A 22187-nucleotide genomic window follows, 5' to 3' on the forward strand; every position below is an offset into this window, starting at 1 on the left:
TATCGCATACACAGCTTTCTACCTCTTTGCCTCATTTGGAACATCTGTGCCGTGGGCAGATTGTAATAATGTATGGAATACCGAATCATGTAGTGTAAACTACAACGATACAGTGGTTAACGGTACATGGTACAATCAAAGCATGACACAGGGTCTAAATCTGACAATAAATACAAGGACAAGTCCGGCTGAAGAATACTGGTCGTAAGTACTAACTACGTTTCACGTAGTCTTGAATGCAAGTGGAGTTGCAGTATTTCAAATTCTGATTCTACATTGTATGAAACACTCATCTATGTATAACAAAGGCAAATGCTGTATGCGACTTGTATACACCACTGAAAATATGGTCCGAAGAGCTACGGACTGGGTTCGTTATTCCCCCCCCCCCAAATAGCTGAGTTGATGAATCTTCTCTGAAGACAGTGGAATTAAATCAATTTGACAGCCATACTCAATTCAAGGTAACACAGTTGGTGAAACATTTAGCTAGGGAAGGGTCGAATATCAAGATGTCGTCCCACCGCGGTCATGGCTGTCTGGACGATTTTTAAAGTTAATGAGGCAGCTGGACAGGAAACTGGACGTCTTTACAGATGATAAAATCGCTGTAAAATGATGTTGACATTCGCTTCGAGTTCACAGTCATATGTCCCTAACCCTAACATGTATTCTCTTTTGCAGTCGCTATGTATTGAATATAAGTGATGGTATTGAGTCCTTTGGGGCTATCCAATGGAGGTTAGCTCTCTGTCTCCTATTTGCATGGACTGTTGTTTTCTTTTGTGTTGTAAAGGGTATAAAGTCGTCTGGTAAAGTAAGTATCTAATACCATCTAACACAAAATAACTTTTTTCATGAGATTGTTAAAGTTGGTTTGAGGACTGTCGATGATTATTAGTTTCATATATTAGAATGGGAGTCACAATTTACACACCACGTACATTATCCGTTGTTTTTTAAGCAAATAATACCACTCCAGTTATTGTAGCATAAAACGATGGTATATGCATCCATATATGTTTGCTTTAATAGGTATAGTGTGTATTTGTCTACTCGGCTACGTCTACTCGGCTACATTTCCCTTATTTGGTAGTACACGTCACGGCTACATTTCCCTTATTTGGTAGTACACATCACGGCTACATTTCCCTTATTTGGTAGTACACGTCACGGCTACATTTCCCTTATTTGGTAGTGCACTTCATGGTAGTAGACGAACAGATCAGCCGTCGTGGGCGCGGTCTAATCACCCTTTTCCCAATCAGGCTGATAAGCTCGGACCTATGACGTCATTACAGTCTAACTTCATGACTACATTCCTTATTTGGTCATTTACTTCATAGCTACGGACATTTACTTCCCTTATTTTGTCGTGTATTTTAAAGCTACGAACATTTACTTTATTTAGGTAAGTATACTTCATGGCTACATTTTCCTATATTTAGATAGTATACTTTATTTACGACTACATTTTCCTTTATTTAGGTAGTCTATTTTACGGCTACATTTCCGTATGTGATACTCTTGGTTTTGCTTGTTCGTGGTGCAACCCTTCCCGGGGCATCGAACGGACTCAAGTTCTTCCTGGTACCAAAATGGGAGTTGTTACTTGAACCCAAGGTAAGCTTGCTGTCGAAGTAACTTTTACGTAAATCAAATCTTGATATTAATAGAACATTATCTTAAGTTAACTTTTAGGGTTACCTTTCGAGCCATAATTTACAAACAGACATATTCTTCTTCTTCCTACCATTATATATTTTCTTCACATAAAGCTAAACAAATTCATCCAGCTGCGAATGAAACAATTTTGCAAATGACGTCAGGTCACGTCAGTGATTTTGTATATTATTCCCCAAAATATATTTTCAGGTTTGGGGAGACGCTTTTGCCCAAATATTTTATTCATTAGGTCCAGCCTGGGGTGGAATCCTTACAATGGCCAGCTATAACCGGTTCCATCACAATGTGTTAGTGTAAGTATCTAGAGATTGCTGAACGTTTTTTGTGACCTAGATTTAAGAATTAAAATCTCAATGCTATCAACCAAATAGTGTGATCGAACGCAACGTTATAGATATAAACGTACAAACATATATACACACGTGTTCAAGAGTCAAAACGTTTCCTCGATGTAAATATCGTATAAGCTTTAAGATAGAAGAACTCATTTTTAATAAATTTGATTCAGGGATAAGTCGCTAGTGACATATAACCCAGCCTCCTTATTGTCTGCAGTCAACATGTTGTCCATCTTATAAATCCGTTGGTCATTTTAGCGGGTGATCTGACCACACGACTCGACAAATAGTAGTCAGTGACAATACTTCGTCTTTATCTCCCAGTTAGGATTGTTTCCTCTGACTTTCAGACACGGACTTTTTTAAAATTAAGTGTACTAAAATGTCTTCCTTTTTGAATCATTCCTAGAGACTCGATAGTTGTACCCCTTGTAAACTCTGGAACAAGCATTTTAGGTGGCTTTGCGATCTTTTCTATAGTTGGGTTTATGTCACAGAATCTCGATAAACCAATTGAGGAGGTAGTTAGCTCAGGTAAGACTTGTAATTAAAGGTTTCTGGTTCACGAATTGTATTTTGAATGTATCCAAGTGGACGAAATTATATAACCAAAAGTTCATATTGTACATACTACATCTACAGCTAAGACTGCATCGGGAAATCGGATGATGTCACAACAAAAAATATTCCCCAAAACACAACACATCGGTTACCAATTAATAACAGAATATTATATCGGTTATCAGTTCTTTACAGAAGATTATGTTTGAACTACCAATGGTCTCTTACAAAGAGCTAGGTGATGATGCATCTAATTGCATAGTTGAATTGATCTATGCTAGAGTTGTACTAACTGTGCTTAATAAATTGCTGCAATGACAAACGACCACTAAAACTAAAGAACGTATTGGCAACATAGGGCCGGAAAACCGAGACATACATTGTAACACGTGAAGATCGAGACAGACCATGAGGGGATAATTCTAGATCTGGAAGTTTAGACATATATAATGACAATTCATTGTCACAAAGACCGAGACAGACAAGTTGACAATTTAGTGATACCTGGATATAGAGAAGATATGGTGACATATCAAACTGAGACAAACACCGCGACAATTTAGTATCAGAAAACTGAAACAGACATGATGACGATTAGGGATCAAAACCCTGAAACGAACATGGTGACCAGTGAGGGTCAGAAAACTGAGACATACATACTGACAGTTTACTTGCAAACTGCGCCTACATGGTACAAATCAAGATTGGGAAATTGAACCAAACATGGTGACATTTCATGTTCTGAAAGCTGAGACGGACATAATGACAATTCATGGTCGCGAAACTGAGGGACACATGGCGACAATTCGTGGTCGCGAAACTGAGGCACACATGGTGACAATTCATGGTCAAGAAACTGACTAGCCCTGACGACTAACTGTGACATGACATTATCATACACAAAATATACATCCACAATTATATTGATACATTATAACGGTATGATCATCGCTTCATGACAGGTTTTATTTCTTGTAGAAAATTCAAAGGCACTAACTTTACCATAGTGTATGTAAATTTTCATAATGACCGAGACGTGTATTTTAAATGATAACCGTGTCTTCCATTTCTTTGGTAATGAACTTATCTTTTTCTGCAGGAACTGGATTGACATTCGTAGCCTACCCTGAGGCCTTGGCTCGCATACCATTAGCTCCATTGTGGTCTATTCTTTTCTTCTTTATGTTGTTTACACTAGGACTTGATAGTCAGGTAAGATTTGGCTTTTTACAAATGTCAAAACTTGGTATATTCCTTTTGTGTGAATATCATGATTTATTCTCTTTGTGGGAAATCTAATGTCCAGTACGCTTATGATGACAGAAAATTTACACTATTAAAACCCATCTACAACACTAAATGATAAAATAAAATGTGAAGTGGGAAAGCGTCATAACAACAGCAGATTGTCTTTCCTGATAATTATAGAACGAGTCAAAAGTGAAATGCAAAAATGTACATGGAACCTGTCCGGTGGATTGTATTCAGTTAAGTTTAGGATAGGGTTAAAGATATGAATACGATTAGACATCCTTTCATAACCCCGATTTGTATCTTCTGCCATGTTCGTATTGTTTGTTAAACTGTACACCTCTTTGCTCAACACCAAACACAGGCCACGAAAATCTGTCAGTTAATCCATAGGAGACTGCCGACGAGATTGTGACCGTATATTATTGGCCAAGCAAACTGTTGTAGATGTCCTCTGATCAGGACATCGAGTCTTTGCATGATGGTGTATCTAAGAAATGAAAACACAACCTGAAACATCATTTTGTGCATTTGATGACAAAGTTATTGAATAAGCTAAACATTATGATACTGTCACGACATTTCTTTCAGTTTGCTATGATGGAATGTGTGAGCACTGCCTTTATTGATAAGTTTCCGGCTTTACTTCGAAAACGGAAGATATGGTTTGTCTTGGGACTTTGTATTTTCGGTTTTGTACTAGGTCTGCCATTGGTTACTCAGGTATGAATAAACATATTGAACAATTAATGCCTTCAACTATCCCAAATATAATGTACCTAAGATGCTATGTTCCCCAATTTAATCTCAGTTGATCAGTTATTGATTTCATCCAAGGTGACTGTTGACTAAAATCAAACTTAAGTTATACGACTTTAAAAGAGTACACTAATTATTCATCATGTATTCCATTTCATGTTATTCACTGATGTTAAGTATTATAATGATAATTTCTATACGTGTCCTGTTTTAACCACCTTATGGCATGCAATATCTATGCAGTTGTGCTGCCCAAGTCTTTTCATTAAAACACACCTGTTTCGTTTTTCCACAGGGTGGTATGTACCTATTCACGATAATGGACTGGTATATTGGCGTCATTTCCCTGTTTATTGTTGCACTCTTTGAATGTCTTGCCATTGCCTGGATCTATGGTACGTTTCTAAACATAATGTTTGAGAAAGCTGCCATATTTGGATACTGCCGCAAACTTTCGATTGAAGAAAGGTTAAGTCAAGCCACATGCATAAAGTGTTTGCCTGCGTGATTGGTTATATTACTATATAATGAGATGTTGTGTGACGTTTAGAGTTGATAATTTTTGTTGATATCTTTTGTATTGTTCGAGTGAATTAAATTGCTTGAAAAATAATGCATGTCATTAGTCAAACTCTTCAAACTTTAGGAAAATATACAACCTCGTATACTGTGATTGCAGAAATTGTGGCAAATACACAACCGTGTATGTTCTCATGTAGCTGAGTTGGTGGCACTTCCATCGTCTCGTTTACCATCAACGTCAACATGATGGCAAATACACGGCCTTGTGCATATTTCCAACATAAATATGGCCACAAATAGTGGAGGTAGAAGGGTGAAGACAAACTCATATTAACATCATAACAATAACACTACACAACCAATACTAATAACTACGTAGTTACCATATCTAATTCATATATGTATATTTGTACATATTGATTTGTTTTATCAGAATTTGCTGAATGACGAGTAATATTATTATAATTATGAATTAACATACACTGTAGTTACCAAGAAGGCTAAATATCGAATTTTTGTGTCTGCTAGGAGCTGATGAGTTTTACACCGACATTGAAATGATGTTAAAATCAAGACCTAGCATCTTATGGCGAGTCTGCTGGCAAGGTATTACACCATTATCAATAGTGGTGAGTATGTCTACTGACAAGCATTTCTCGTTATGCTAAGTATTGCTTCTCTAGATTTGAATATTTTAAATTTTTTAAACTTCTACCCTTCTCTGCCTACTCTACTCTACTCTGCTCCCTTCCCTTCTCTTCTCTTCTTGTCAATATCCAAATCATATTTCTTATAACAATGACATTGAACTAAAGCTGTCAGTTTGTCATCGATAGCAGCTCGTTAATGACAGTAAACATGCAGATTTGACGGAATTTACAAATTGAACTTTTGTTTTAATGCGTTGTTGAAAACTTCCTATTTGAAATTTGTTCCTGTATTTATGTGCTAAGTAAACATGTTGACTTCAACAACAGCAATAATAACAACAACAACAATAATAACAACAACAACAACAACAACAACAACAACAACAACAGTTAATTCTTTTCACTGTCTCGTCGACATGTTTCCACCCAACTCCATGTTAGTGTCAGGTTAACCGTCCTCTATGTCTTACAGTTCATTATTATCATGTCGTATATGGACTATGTACCCGTGTACTATGGACACTACACTTACCCTCCTATCGGTCAAATCATTGGCTGGTTATGTGCTACCGCTTCTCTTGTTATGATTCCCATTGGAATGGTTATTGAATATTTTGTTAATGGCAAGGGTGATGGATTCATTGAGGTAGGTCGTCTCTCGTCACAAATATGTTTTACTCTTGTACGAGACCGATAATGTATTTGGTGCGTAACAATTCCTTAAATAAATTGGTCCTTCCTCCGCATTGCGATCATGAGTTATAAATATGGCATGGGATTATCATACGGCGAAGCTCCAAAACGTGTAAATACTATATAAATATATCAGTATAAATTTTCAATATGCATTTCAATGGTAATGTTCCACATGTTAAAATATTGAATGACCCAAAATTGTTATTTCAAAACAATGTTCCTACCTACCTAGTTTCCATTGATGTAATGTACATAAATAACGTATGTGAATTATAAGGCATGTTATTGAGTCACAGGTCTTCAATCGTACACATGTCAAACTAAGATTTCTGTTTCCTAAAAAGAGTTAACATTTAGCAGTAGTTTAACATGTCTAAATGACAATGTTGTCCAACTGTCAACTGGATAGATTTTGATTTATTTTATGATTTCAGCGTATAATGTCACTGGTACGACCTACTGAAGCCTGGGGTCCGGCTTTAGACAAAAATCGGACTGGAAAGTATGCCAAAAATTTGGAAATGACGAATGTCGAGGCGAAATGAGACTTCTGGAAAGAATACGGAAGTGAGAAAATAAGCGCTAGTTGCAGTTTAATTGAAATAGTTAGAATGGTGGAAGTTTAGTCAGATTGGTGGAAAAAATTAGCTCCTGATATACCTTAAGTAAGACAAATTGGCCAACTTATTGAAAATTAATTTCGGATGTATTTCTATGTGCTAAAATAGGCACCAAAACATCAACAGTTACTTCCAGACAATAAAATTAATGGAATAATTCAAACTCTATTACATATAACAGTTCTAAGACAAACTGTGGCGAACCAATTCTGGTTGGCGAGTTTGAGATTAAAACTCGCCGTCAGTACATTTCAGTGTCATCCTTACAAAGATAAGATTATCATCATCGTCGTCGTCATTAAAAGAAAAAAAAAGAAAAAAAGAAGATTGCTGACCTTTGTTATCTATATACTTTGCATTTAATTTAGAAGGTTCGAATCAGCCCATCACACCGTCGCGTTCGTTTACATTTTCGATAAATGCTATCGATCTACTTTAACCATCAACGAAAGTACTGCTACCGAGGTTTATGAGTTGTCGGAGTCGTGAGATGTTAATAGAAAACTAATGATATTAATACACCCATTAGACTAGGAATGGTGGATGACCGTAAATAGAAATAAATTATGCGAGATAAATATTTTCTAGTTTTGAAAATGTCAAATTTTTGAAGGTAAAATAAAATTCCACAATTCTTTATCAATAGATGCATGCTATCTTTACTCTGTATTTAGTTGCCATATATGTATATACATGATTTATGTTTTCACTCGAGAAGTTTGTAATATAAGAAAATGTTATCTTTTCAGAGTGTGGAAAAACCATCAATTTTGGACTCCACATGTGCTACCCCTATATCCTGTGTCCCTGTAACTTTGTGATATTGAAACATGTGGAGAGACATTTGGCTACGTTTAACGTACACCTTTTTGCATAGGCAGGCTTTCACTCTGTTCTAACCTACCCCAATTCTTTAGTTTAAGAGCGTATTCGTTTATACTTCAACACCATTCTGAAATATAATGAGCCGTCCCTCTCCATCGGTACCGTTGTTATTATGTTGAACGCTTCATGCAAGTAATTTATGCATGCTCTGATATGATATTATCCTTAACTCTCGAAGCTCCATCTGCGACAATTTATGTAATTTATAACGGTGTTTTTATTTTTAATAAAAGTTGTGTCAGCGGTATGATGATAGTTATACATGTGTAGACATGTCTTGGTTTTTGCCCCGATATGAGCAATAGTCGAACAGCCTTATGGGAAATGTCCTTCTTTCCCTTATACGTCATTTCAAGCATGAACACCAATTTGGAACATAGCATATATCTCAAGACGTGTACGTGTATAGTCTGACTGTGTCAATCTACCTATTAGAATATAACTTTTCCATATGATGACGATAAAGCACTGCCCGGCAATATGTGTGTTCATTCGGTAAAATATGGTGTCCAACCTTTTCTAATTCACCTGTGATAAAGTACAGTGTGAAAATATCAAAGTGACGAGTTAAAATCGACAAACCTTCATATTAAATCATTAATGGCAACCGAAAAGGACGCCTTGTGTGCCAGTTCCGCATCAGTAAAGGAATCGACAGAGAACGACTCAGAGAGTAAAGAAAGGTCATCCTCGTGTTGGAATGCTGTGACAGGAGCTTTGGCGGCTTTATGCAGTGGAATTTGTTTGTCTTTATCAGATGCGTTCATGACTTTCGGTGTTCAGAATGGAATATCACCAAGTCAACAGCTTATGATGAAATCGGTCGTCGCAATAACGGTGATGGTACCACTACTGGCTTATCACAAAGTAAACGTCTTGAAAATTGGCAGGAAAAACCTGATCCTGAATATTATCAAAAGCAGTCTAGAAAATGGGGGTGATATTTTATTTTATTATGCTCTTGTTTGGGTTGGCCTTGGCAATGGCACTGCAATAGATAGTGGCGGTTTACCTGTGTTTACATCTGTAATAGCTGTTATTGCCCTAAGAGAACGCTTAACATGTATATACATTATTGTGATCTTGGTCAACATATTTGGTATCATACTAATTTCTCGACCTGAATTTCTATTTGGTTCAACGGAAGGCGGATCTGGTCTTGGCTATGTCTTTGCTGTTCTTTCAGCTTTAACGTTTTCAATCGGAGCCGTGTGCTCGAGAGGAATGAGTGAAGACCTGTCACTTTTAGTTGTTGTACTGTTCAATGGGATATGTGGTGTTATTATCAGTCTACCTGTTGCTTGTGTTACCAGTCAGAATCATATTTATACCGCCTTAGTGAATCACCCTGCTAATATCGGTTATATGGTAGGCATGACTGGATTCTATATGCTATATTGTTGGAGTTTCAACAAAGCGTTACAGTTAGAAACAGCAGCGAGGGTGATAATTCTTTTCAATATGGGGGTAGTTGTTAGTTTCCTACTTGATGTTTTTGCGTTCCATCGAGTCATACATTTGCTAAGTATAGTAGGAACATGTCTAATCTTGCTTACGTCACTGGTAACCAGTCTATTGGCATGGATGGAAAATTACAAAAAGGACATTGCCCGACCAGACCAAAATAGTGCCGATTAAGATATTCTAGGACTAACATAGGACTAATGTAGTACTACGTACATACTGAGCATAACTTACTATTTTGAATGAATATTACACTGAGTTATATATTTGTCTCAGATATTCATCCCTCAAGATAAATGAAATTTCTGACAGATATTACGAGTTATGAATTCATTACCCTATGCTGAACTCTTTACAAATGTTGGTGATTGTCACTAAATTGCCAATGAAAACATGAGAATATCCAGTTCATCATATTGTCAGGCAAAGACCGTGGTACGGCCACTGGAACCAGCTGTGAGGATATATTTATTTGTGATGCAATATTAAACCCGACTAAAAGTCCCTCCTGTGTTAAAACTTGACAATGAAAGCACTGAACATATTCTATAGTGTGTATATATACATATATACTGTAAGTATTTAGAATAGAAGGATTTATGATTAGGTTCGTTATTAATTTGTTATCAGTCGAGGTTGATAGCAATATTCTATTTACGAATGGCGGTATCGGGTACTTTTAAGTTAAACAAAAATGTATAATATTTCAGCTTATGTATGCATCAATTTTATCATCCATTTAGTCTCATACCATGTGTGTTGGTTGAAACTCTCAGAGGAAATAGAAATGGTATATGTTACGTTAGAGAAACAATCTATGAAACTACGCAGTACTACTTCTTAAAAAGTAAACAAAAAGAGTAATTAAAAATTAAAATGAAGTTTTTTCTCCTGTCAATAGTTTCTTTAGTTTTTTTGGATACAGGGGACATCGTAGTATAAAGTGATTTTTATTCAAAGTGTGATGCTGTACATTTGCATAATCTTGATGTCGTATGATAACAATCTCTTTCATTTTATTTACTGCTCAGGATGTTAAATCCATTGTTACTTTGATTCAAATAAACAACTAGTTCGAAATAAAACCATAAAGCTCTCCATTTTTAGCTTGCTGTAAGCATTCAATTTACATTGTACGAACGTTCCTGTTTGCGTTAACACAAAAAAGGAAATTGTATTTGTCTTTAAACTTAACATTATATTACAGTTTTCTCTGTAATGTTTTCTTCGTTGATTACATCCTTTCTTGGATGTTATTCAGGGGGCATTGTCTTAGACAGTGGTTTCCATTCTACATTTGAATGTGAGGTTGAATTTCAATTTTTACATAATCTTTAAAAAAAATTCTAGTTTGAAATTGAATTGCAATTCGAGAAGTTGGTAATCTTGGCTAAATGCACAGACAGCAAATCAAAGGATGGTGACTTAAACAAAGCCATTCTTCTTTGCATTGCAAGTGGAACTCTATAACGACGTTCAGAGGGAAGTTCGAGGAAGTGGATGTGTTTGGTCGTTTCATATGCTTAATGTCTTACTGTCAACTGGTATAAATGACAAAGAGAAGATTGCTTGCTACCTACCGATAACTTTCTCGGCAGTGTGGAACGATGCGAGAAAGCTTACTTCTGTTCTTTATTGTCAAATTTCCATACCAAAGCACTATATTAAAGGTCAAGACACTCTCAATGAGAGACCTATACACTGGCTTACGTCAAAAGATCTGTTTCCTCAGAAGATACATTCTCTGTTGTGCCTTTTTAAAAGTATGATCTGTGTTAACATCAAAGTTCTGGAGTACTGTCCAAGAGTTCAGGCTTGCACTAAACTACAGACGTTACATGCAACAGCCAGTTGAACTTAAAGTAGCAGGCAAAATCCGTCACATATCATGAATAAAGATACATATTGTCATTTTTACCTTCTTCCATTGAACTTGAAGCTTGATTTCAGGAAAAACGGCAGGTCAGTGATCCACAGCAAACAATCGATACGGAATCGTCTTCGGTGAAGGTTATGCCAACCGTTGAACCATGGCTGAAATGATATCGTCCCCTTTGCAACTTAAGTCTGTTACAGTTAGATAAAGCGCCACATGGCATGGCGAAATTTAGTGAAAACTTGCTTGGCTAAAACTGTACTCTGTGTCACAGAACGTTCACCAACTGTCGCATGCACACCTTCTGTAGAATTATGCCAAAATGGGCCTTTGACCTTTACACTTTAAACCAATATGCGTTTAGAACCAAAGAAATTCATCAGATTGGTTTCATAATGTAAATATCGGTTCCTTTATCACAAGTCCAATTATTTCGTCTAGACACGATTGGCTTTTTCAGTGGACTGAATGTTTTCGCCAGATGTTAATGGCGTCACGTGGTTGTTGACCGATGCTTCGGAATTGAGGAGCGTGTGACAGCTGCAATCACCACTGTCCATACATGTGGATACCCAAACTGGGTTTTTGATTGCACTCAAAACAATAACAAGGATAAAAGTATTGATAACAGCACTAGTAGGAACAGATCTAAATCCCCTGGTATGGTTGTGCTCCCCTATGGCATGCCAACGGGGGTCTTAGTGAAAAAAAAACTAGCCAGGAGTATTGAAAACACAATTGCAATATTCAGTTAGTGTCAAAGCCTGGCTGCACAATCACGACGTTAGCTCCTAAAGACAATACCCCGTCGGAACACGTGTGTGGGGGCCACCTACGGGGTTGGGTACCAGGAACCAAACAATTTTTTTATGCCTGAGCGAGGTGAGTATTACAAGTACATACAGGTGTATGGTATATATGTACCGTGGGGCAGTCCTACTGGCATTGCTTAAATCAAAGTTCAATAGTGACACGTAATCTTATCTCAGGCAGATAATTTCATTTTGTAGTTGCTCTAAGACTTGAATATCCTATTTCATGTTGTCCAATTCAATGATGATATAATTGATACGGCTGTTAATTTAACCAACAGTTTCTCATCCTGTGGGTATACTCCAACAAATACGTACCTAATAAGTTACCATCACCCCTCATCAATCACTATCTCAGTATCTGTATTTGATGCATCGTTCCATACTCAACACCTTTCTTTAGTGCCTAAAGCTGTTACAATGATTAATTTTATAATTATCAATATAACGACATTCGTGTTTATATTGATCGATCAATCGATTAAGCTATCCTCATCAATTGAACGAATTATACATTAATTCCCGTTTTGGTTACTAATAAGTGAGAAGATTAATTCGAATGTGTTGCACCTGTCTTTCTGAAAAGACGTAGTTGTAAGTTGACCGGCAGTTGCAGGAATTAGGTCACATCAATTGATACTAAGGCTTTTATTTATTTATTTATTTATTTATTTATTTATTTATTTATTTATTTATTTATTTATTTATTTATTTATTTATTTATTTATTTATTTATTTATTTATTTATTCATTCATTCATTTTAAATTTATTTATTTATTTATTTATTTACCTACCTACCTACCTACCTACCTACCTACCTACCGACTTATTTATTTTCCACACATGCATTGCCCTATAACAGGAGGAGGGTTCAGTGTTAATACAGGAGGAAACCGGAGTACCCGGGGAACGGTACCTGCGTTCTTCGGTAGAGTCACTAAACCGTCCAAACTCTTCTTACTTACAGAGTGGGTTCGAACCCCGACTGCAGTGGTAAGAGGCAAATGGAATGGTTTAACCACTCACGATCGGCCACCGACTACCCAATTAGATGCTTTCACTGACATGTTTTGATTTGTTTTTGTTGTATGTACTATTAATGACCTTGAATCGCCTCTAATCATGGTCATGATATTTGCTAATCGGACTATCTTGTTTAAGCCACGCGAGTACTGAATTGTCGTGTACGTCTAGAAGTGTCAACCGCCCTCTAAGTCGAAATTGTTATTACTATTATCTATGTTCAAATTGCCAGTATCATGGATTGATTGAGATTGGAGAGATTATGGAACTCTACATTTTATAACAATGGAATCATAACATTATACCCTTTACAGAATGAGCATACAGTTTTAATAAAACGAGATATGAAGTTCGAGTCATGATCATTAAGAGTGGCCACAAGGTTTTTATGTTTCAAAAACAGTGTATGGCCTTTTGGGCGAAATGTGGTGAAATAATTATTTAGTGAAGATAAATTGTGGTCTTTCTCTCAAGACGAAGGAGATGAGGTAATGACGAAATGTCGCGGGGTCGGATGGGGTGCGATTCTCGATTTGCTTCAGAATGCAAGGGAATACTTAAATATTACTTTTATTAAAGTGACTATGTTAAACTTTGAACAAATGTCAGCATCAACTGAAAATAATATCACGTCTCATAACAGGATACATGATTGGTGGAGCTACCAACATCTGCATATATCTCCTTTCCAGTCTGAAAGAATATTTGATATTTAAACGGTTCACCGTACTATGTGTTCTCTTCTGAAAACAATGGAACATTCTTCGAGGTAGTAAGCCTGTTTGTTATACAATATGCCAGTAGCTATGTCTTTGTCACCAGATATATATTACTAAATTCTTGAGACACGATTTCTTCTTTGCTTGTGACAGAACTATGTGCGATAATTATGTGTAATACACCCTACAGCAAGTAATCAGCATTTCATGTGCTTCGTTGAGGTATAAAATCAAATTGGTACATCTAGTATGTCACATAACGTTATTAGCCAATGATGAAGCGGCAAGTAAAAGTAGGTCAGAAAGATGGTTTTTGTTTAATATGTACTGTTCCCGAAACAAATCAAGGCAACGCTCGCTTCATCTCGGTGTACTGATGCAGTTGCTAGGATACGCACAGTGTTGAGAGATGAAACCAGAATTTGATAAATCATTCGCCACTGTGAATATTAGGCTGGTGACATTTAAAAGTATACTTTAACTAGATTTAGATGAGCTGATTAATAATTAATCAATATGTCGCCTTTGATTGTGTGCAGGTAATGGATGAATACACATGACGTTGACAGTGACATGAAGATAGCGGTCACGTTGATAGTAATTAGTTCTAACTTTGTCACAAGGACTTACGAGATCTCCAGATATATATATGATTTATTTTCTTCCAAAAATCCCTCTATGAATATTGATGATGGAAGGTATAATATATATGCAGACAGCATTTTGTTGTCAGCTCATAAAATAGTATTCCTTTGATTCCCCATCCAAACCCTTTATCCAGAACATAAATTAAAGAAGAAAAAACTCAATGACAATTACTCGTATGTAGCGTACATTCAAATCATAGTATAAGATATATTTTGAAGGGCTTAGTGATATTTTGAGATATTTCCCAAAACAAACCTTTGGCGTTAAGCCCCTGCGACCTTGAATCAAATTTAGATCACAGTTTTTCCGCATTTATCTGTCTTTAGCCAGAAAGATTCGGTGAGATAAAAAACGGCAAACTATCGGAAAATGTCACCAGAACTTAATGCGAAATATGTCATTTTTAGAATAAATAACAAAACCAAACAATTTGTTCACGAGGCCTCTTAGACCCTGACCCAACATTAATTTCTGACTGGATCATAAGTCACATATGAATAAAATTAGAATTGTTAAGAGTAAAAAATCACAGGAAAGGGTTAGGTCCTTTTGGCACAAACCCCCTTTCATTTTGTGGAACTGGCGCCGATTCACTTTGGTTATTAGTCATTTCTCCTCACAACGCTTGCTTTGAATGTATTAAATGGCTTCCTTGGGACTTTGGATAGCGAATCCATTACTAAATGAAATCGCATAGCATCAAAGTAGTTCCTATTGACCTTCTACGATTTGCTATCAGTGAGTCACTTTGAGTTAGTACAGGGACTTATTAGTACAGGTTGGTGTACTGGCTTATCACAAATAGAAACTATTACAAAATGACGATAGCAGAGATTTAATTGATATCAAAGTGTTCACCGCCTACACTGGGTATTTTTATACATCGCGTACACTATATGACGATAGTGACGTGTATTTATATCCAAGAATAAGACATTGACATTTACAAAAAAAAGTTTATTTGTGATTAACGGTTTCCATAGCAACACACAACTTACGAATATAAAATAATCTTGTCTATCTACAGCTACATTAGGTTGAATCTGGTTGTTTTGGTATCACGTGAATGAAATACATCGCCTGGTATTACAGTATTTTTTAGCTTTATTTTGATACTGTTAGTATAAATACATGTTATATGTCCTTATATGTTAGTATAAATACATATGTTATATGTCCTTATGTCACATCGCATTATATGAGTGGGTTTGTCACAAAGCAACAACGTAACATCACAGTAAAGAAATTTTAATCTGCACATTAACCCTCCAAGACTTAGTGTCGACAATGTCACGTGAAAACATATAAAGTGGTAGATTTTGAGACAGAGATAACTACAACAAGGAAGTCATTTATTTAGTACGTATTAAAATGCACTGTAAAATGAATGTGTTGTCCAAGATGAAGTGACATACAGTGATATCGTCATTTCAATCATGCTGCCGTGATAAATACAGGGCAATAAATGTTTAGTCAAACATAAAATTGTCACTAAATTGAATTGTGAAGTTTTATCAAGATTAAAACTGGGGTAATACGAAGTTGTAAACATGCAATGTTATATTGCAATAGATAAATAGAACTCGTTAAAGTACTACCAATGATGACGCTAACAATCCCTACATATATCTTCACCTAAAATATATGTGCTATTTCCCTATAATTATGCCTTGTGTTTTGCTCTAAAACGAGTCAGATGTATAACAAGATCTATGAATTGTTGTGAGTGCAGCCCTATACAGAAATGTGACTTTTATAACTGATTCGGTGTAGTTGTGTATATGGTTACTGAATCTACTGGTCACTGTCCATACTTCCCTCAGATGCTACATTTTGTTCCTGAAGTTGTGGGCACTATCAAATAAATTTCGTAAGCATAAGCTATTTCGTCATCAGTAGCCATGGGATCGTTTAAAATCATCACTTAATGTTCTCTTGTATACGTTCATGAACACACTTGTCCCCCGAGGGGTTAACATTTTGGTAAAAAGTCTTTTATTATGTGTTTTGCTGGTACATTTGTTAACGTAAGTATGACTTATTTTGCACCCGTTTCGGTGGCAGACGACAGTCCCTCGAAATAACTCTAGCTTCGTTATCGCACCAAAGGCAAGTGTAAGCCCTAATCTAGTACAGATTAAGTTTTATTAGAAATAACACCAAAGGAAACCTATTGAATTGAGCAAGTTAAAACCCATAGCGGTTTGTCTAAATACTAAAATGGTCAAACTTAAGATAGATACACAGAGAAGGTCTCAAATAGACAATACCAATTAATTTTGTTTAATATTCGATTAGTTTTTGTGGGTGAAAGTACAACGTTGAATCTTACATCATTATCACTATAGTGGACAGAAGTTGAACACATCAGGTAACCTTGTCGCTTAAATCGCACTTGTAATTTATTTCACGTTTGAAAAACGACCAAGGGCAATATTTTTAGACTTATACGTAATTTGTCAAAGTCGCTGATACGTACGTCGGCTACAAAATGGAACATTTGACATTGAAATTGTTTCATTGATTCTATACACGAATATCTAGATGCAAATTAGTGTAATTTATAGTTGGTTTAAGAAGATTTGCATATGGTAAAAGTGCATTACAATGTGATTCCACTGTAACGCAGGATCGATTACAATGTGATTTTACTGTACTACATTACACATACTACTAGGAGAAGAAAAGAAATTGGCTGTAAAATTTTACTGTGATCGGAATTGAACCGTTTCAGAAATAGCAGTTACAGATTACTTTCTTCAATTTGGTGGTATTGATTAAATTGTATACGTAAGTGTACTTTTTTAGGGCATTCATATACATCATGTCTAGGTCATTGTAGAATCTGGCTTTCGGAATGACGCTCTATCCAAAATGCATACTAATGAGTTACAAGTGTGTTGCATATTGATGGATAACTGTGTACGTTTCATTTCAAATTTACCATACATGATTTATATATATATATATATATATATATATATATATATATATATATATATATATATATATATATATATATATCTATATATATATATATATATATATATATATATATATATATATATATATATGTGTGTGTGTGTGTGTGTGTGTGTGTACATATGTATATATATAGTGTAGGTATATATTATATATTATAAGTTGCAAAGTCATAAATTCATTTACTTTTTGAATTCATCCTTCAACTGATTCTGATTCGTTTGACTTCTAGGCTTATGTAATAACCTATGATGGGAGTTACGCAATTCAGACATTCCTCTTGGCATTGATTGATTTTGACGTCGATATACAAATATATCCTTCATACACACGATAAGTTTTCTTTATACATTGACAAACTAAACCTGGAGGATAGATAACGGATATATTCAAATAACCTCATTTACATATCCACTGCTTTTCAAATGTGTTAATATGCAATATTGACAATTGAAGGGGTTAGTGCTATAAGGGCCTAATTACAAAAGTGATATTTCGAGAAAAATGCCAAAACATAAATCATATGTTTTCAGCAATATACACTAAGTCAAATTTATATAACCTTTTTCCCCCACATTGACTGTCTTTACCAGCACAAATTTTGGTGAGATCAGAGATCGAAGAAACAGCAATATATCTAAAAATTGTCACTAGGACTGCAGTGTTGAGAAATATGTTGTTGTTGTTTTTAGAAAAACGAACATTTTTTTCACTAGGCTCTTTCTCTCTGAGACAACTTTGAATGTATCACACACAAAATGGAGTATGGTCGGTGTTTGATCGAACGTCCAAGAGCTAACTAGTGGGGTTATGGTAATCTACGAGTCATGTGATCAAACTTCCAATAAAGAACTAGTGAGGATATGGTAATGGTTACCAATCTAGGCAAAATTGTAATTAACGAGATAAACAAACAGACAGGCAGAAAGGAAGGCAGGCAGACAGATAGATAGACAGACAGTAGAACGGATTGACGGACGTACACACACAGAGAGACAGGCGAGCGGACGGACGGGCAGACAGACAGACAGACAAACAGACAGACAGACAGACACACACACACACACACACGGACGGCTGGCTAAGAGATAAATAGTATTTTATTAGAATGACTATCGATGCCAGATACCATTCACTCTTTTTTATGTTATAAACTGAAAAGACAATAAAATCGTCTGAGGCTTACATTTCTGTTTCCTCAATCACCTATTTCATTTCTTATTTTACAATATAACTTTACTGTTTCTACAAACATTAGGACAAGGCTCCCTCGATTTCCCTCGTCATAGTTTCATATCTAGTTCAGTTTTATGTACTATGTCATCTATTAATAATAAGCCATCAAACAATATTTAGCATTGACATGGACACTGTTTTATTACATTAAACACGTGCAATGGTAATCCACACAAGATGAGTTTACATTATGATCTTGTACCTCAATTTTACTGTTATTCACAAAATGCAATCATTTTGTACCATCAAATTTAAACGCCCATGCACAAATCGAAGGAAAGATATCGTAATTCGTTTTATCCGTGTATCTTAAAGATATCATTGGTCATTGGTTTATAACGCCTTTGATCACAGCCTAGTCATTAAATATACGACTCACTCACAAATCATAACAGCATAACAACCAATAAAACAGATCCACATTGGCCTGTGTGAGACATCACTGTCGATAGCATTTACTGAAGTCAAGAAGTCATTGACCTCCCTCTTGTAAATACAAAGTAAAGCGGTAATGATGTAGAAGTTTCGGTCAAAAGGTTTCCTGATGCGATCAAATGATATAAGCGCATAATGATGGCAAGGTAAATCTATAGAATGGTTTTATACAATGAGTGATGACTCGTTTTCAAACAAACATCACATGATCACATGTTTTAGTAAATGCACAATAGTATGGTTGTATAGAGTGACATAAATGAGATTACCTCTCCAACTACTGTGTTGCTGATATTATATAACCTACCAGCCATAAGTCACAATACATCATTTGTAATACACGTTGTTCTATTTTCATCTAGCGCATATTAATTTAGCGGGACATTTATCTCCATGAGATGATTATGATATCATATGATATATTTACATGGATCTTTGAGATACAAAGAAGACAAACACGACTTAGTTTTCTTTTAAATGTAAAAGCTTAATGCATCTGCTTCAGAGTACTTGGTCTCTTCGAATACAAATTATTAATAAAATATTGCTTGTATGTTTGACAATAACAAATCATATATGACGACATGGTTGTGATACACAGATGGTAAACAATGTATTACACCCTGGCAAAGTAATAGCAATACATTAAGTATATTAAGTTTTGATATTTTAAATAAATTGCAATATGTACATTTCTTTTGTATATTCATATCAGACAGGGTAATAACACTGGTGTGGATATTTTCCTTTAGTTTTCGTGCAGTTATTCAGTCATCTTAATGACTGAACCCTCTTATTGTTTTCATTCGCAATATACAATGTCGGGGATCAGGCTAGACTAGCTGTAAGCTATTTCTTGACTCCCCATTTACCCTTCTCTCTTTTGATTTTTGTTACCATTATTTTGTAATCATTTTATACGCTTGGGTAAATAAACCACTTATATATTATATTCCACATGGTCTGTATTCTCTTAAATTTGTTGTATTACGCAATCCAGTGTTTATTACATCTCCACACTTCTCTATTCTTTCTTTCCTCCCCTTCTGATTTTTCACCCCTCACCCCTCTTTATAATCTATGTTTGTTTTCTCGCTTTTCTTATCATTCTATCGTAGGACGAGCAATACAACTTTTGGAAATTGCCCCTTTGCTGCTCTACTGTACATCAGGGAAATCCTTGCTTTTTCATTTTTGTATCAGTAAACAACCATCATGCAGGAAAATGAGACATAAACTGAGATATGAAAGACAGATAACAACGAAGAGTTTCACATGACTAATACATATCGCCCGCATTCTCGTCTTATCCAAGTCGTTTCGCCCTTGGGTGATCATTTACGAGTGTAACATCAAAATGAAGACCTGTGTAGATAACATGTACCATTTCTTGTGTGATAGTACCCCCTAGCTTGCTGGCTATCTGAACGTGTGCTACAAGTGCCCATTACGAATGTCGTCTCATGTTGAATCCATAATAACATTTTCAATCCATATCGGATTTTTCTCCTTTTCAATTGGATCGAATTTCTAACTTCTATCAGAGATCGGTGATATGTTTAACTTTAGATTGTGATAGAAATATAAGCTTAATGTTTCCGTGCGGGAAATAAATCATGAATAACGTTAAGTGTGTTTGAAGAAATACGAATGTAATTTAAAGATTCATGGGATCATCTACTCATTTAATTCATTGGCTTACTTTTCTCACTCACTCACTCACTCACTCACTCACTCACTCACTCACTCACTCACTCACTCACACACTCACTCACCCACCCACCCACCCACCCACTCACTCACTCACTCACTCACTCACTGAGTTGCGAACTGAGTTGTAAGTCTTCTCTTTGAGGAGGAATAAAGAAACAACAACAACAACAACAACAACAACAACTCACTCACTCACTGATTGACTGACTTGGTGAATTCCTACAAATTCTAGCTCACTCATTCACTCCCTTAATTGACGTTTTATACAATGTTGTAAATAACAGTTAATTTAAAACATGGTACAGTTGTTGTCGATTTTTGTTCAACTCCCTTTATCAACGTACTATTCTCATTTCGAGCTCTACATTCAGCATATGTTTCGAACTATAAAAACTATATCAACACAGAGAACACTACAATTGAGCACATTTCATGTCAATTGTTGCAAGTTCTATAGGTGAAATATCAAAAGAACTGAACACATGCAGGTTGTATTGATGAATAGTAGGTATACCTCTCATCTGACAGGACCATCTGTATCCACGTTGCCGTGTTTTGATCAACGGAATCGTATAGAGACTTTCAGACTTTATCCCCTATTAAAACTTACTGTTCATTTTGCACTGTAATGTAATTAAGAGTTTTATCCAAATAGTGTGCTACACGTGACAGAGGAGTGATTCTATTTAGGAAACAAGAGATCTATTAAAGTCATACGGGTCATAGTTCATTCATAAATATTCACAATGTATGTAATTTCTAACTGTATGTGTTCCAAGGCAGGTTACACTGTTATGCACATTGCAATCATCTAGCAGCGGGATAAGAATAAGCAGATACTATTAGTCGAATACAATGTACTGGGTATATGTTTAGATTGACAACACGCACTCAGGAATAAAGGTGAGTGAAATTCATTTGTCTTATTTACAGCAAGATTATTGTTTAAAAAAATGAAAAATGTGCATATCATGTATAGAATGGATAATAATCTGACATACAATTCGATCTATCTGAGATCTACATGTATGCATGCAACGATTTTTTTTTCAGTCGCAATATTGAATCGTCTACTACCGTCTACTGGTACTGGGGGCACTGCTGTAACATTAAACTTATCACAAATTCATTAAACTTGCGTTATCGAGTTGTTTGTTTCAAAATGTACCTATGGTACGATCTTGCTATTTCAACCTACTCATGTACTCATGGCACGATTGTGATATTTGTTTACGTGTAATGTTATTACGAAATACTGTATTAACTACGGACTACTGCAACAAAGAAAATTCTGGTAACTAGAATGTCAA

General features: G+C 35.6%; 2 protein-coding genes across 2 annotated transcripts in view; both read left to right on the forward strand.

Annotated features, from left to right (window-relative positions):
- Positions 1-7008, forward strand: part of LOC144446316 (sodium-dependent proline transporter-like) — a 10262-nt gene extending 3254 nt beyond the window's left edge. The window contains exons 4-14 of the mRNA XM_078136063.1: positions 1-204; positions 685-817; positions 1489-1623; positions 1876-1979; positions 2434-2558; positions 3685-3797; positions 4428-4559; positions 4891-4990; positions 5646-5746; positions 6240-6413; positions 6898-7008. The exon at positions 1-204 is cut by the window's left edge and continues 58 nt beyond it. Coding sequence (XP_077992189.1) covers positions 1-204; positions 685-817; positions 1489-1623; positions 1876-1979; positions 2434-2558; positions 3685-3797; positions 4428-4559; positions 4891-4990; positions 5646-5746; positions 6240-6413; positions 6898-7008 — 1432 coding nt within the window. The remainder of the gene's footprint in view (positions 205-684; positions 818-1488; positions 1624-1875; positions 1980-2433; positions 2559-3684; positions 3798-4427; positions 4560-4890; positions 4991-5645; positions 5747-6239; positions 6414-6897) is intronic.
- A 1560-nt stretch (positions 7009-8568) lies between these two features.
- On the forward strand, positions 8569-9606 carry LOC144446317 (solute carrier family 35 member G1-like). The gene has a single exon (XM_078136064.1). It carries the CDS (start codon positions 8569-8571, stop codon positions 9604-9606), a length of 1038 nt encoding a protein of 345 aa, XP_077992190.1.
- Positions 9607-22187: the final 12581 nt, after the last annotated feature.

Source organism: Glandiceps talaboti, chromosome 15 (assembly GCF_964340395.1).
Source record: "Glandiceps talaboti chromosome 15, keGlaTala1.1, whole genome shotgun sequence".
In the NCBI taxonomy this organism is placed as follows: domain Eukaryota; kingdom Metazoa; phylum Hemichordata; class Enteropneusta; family Spengelidae; genus Glandiceps; species Glandiceps talaboti.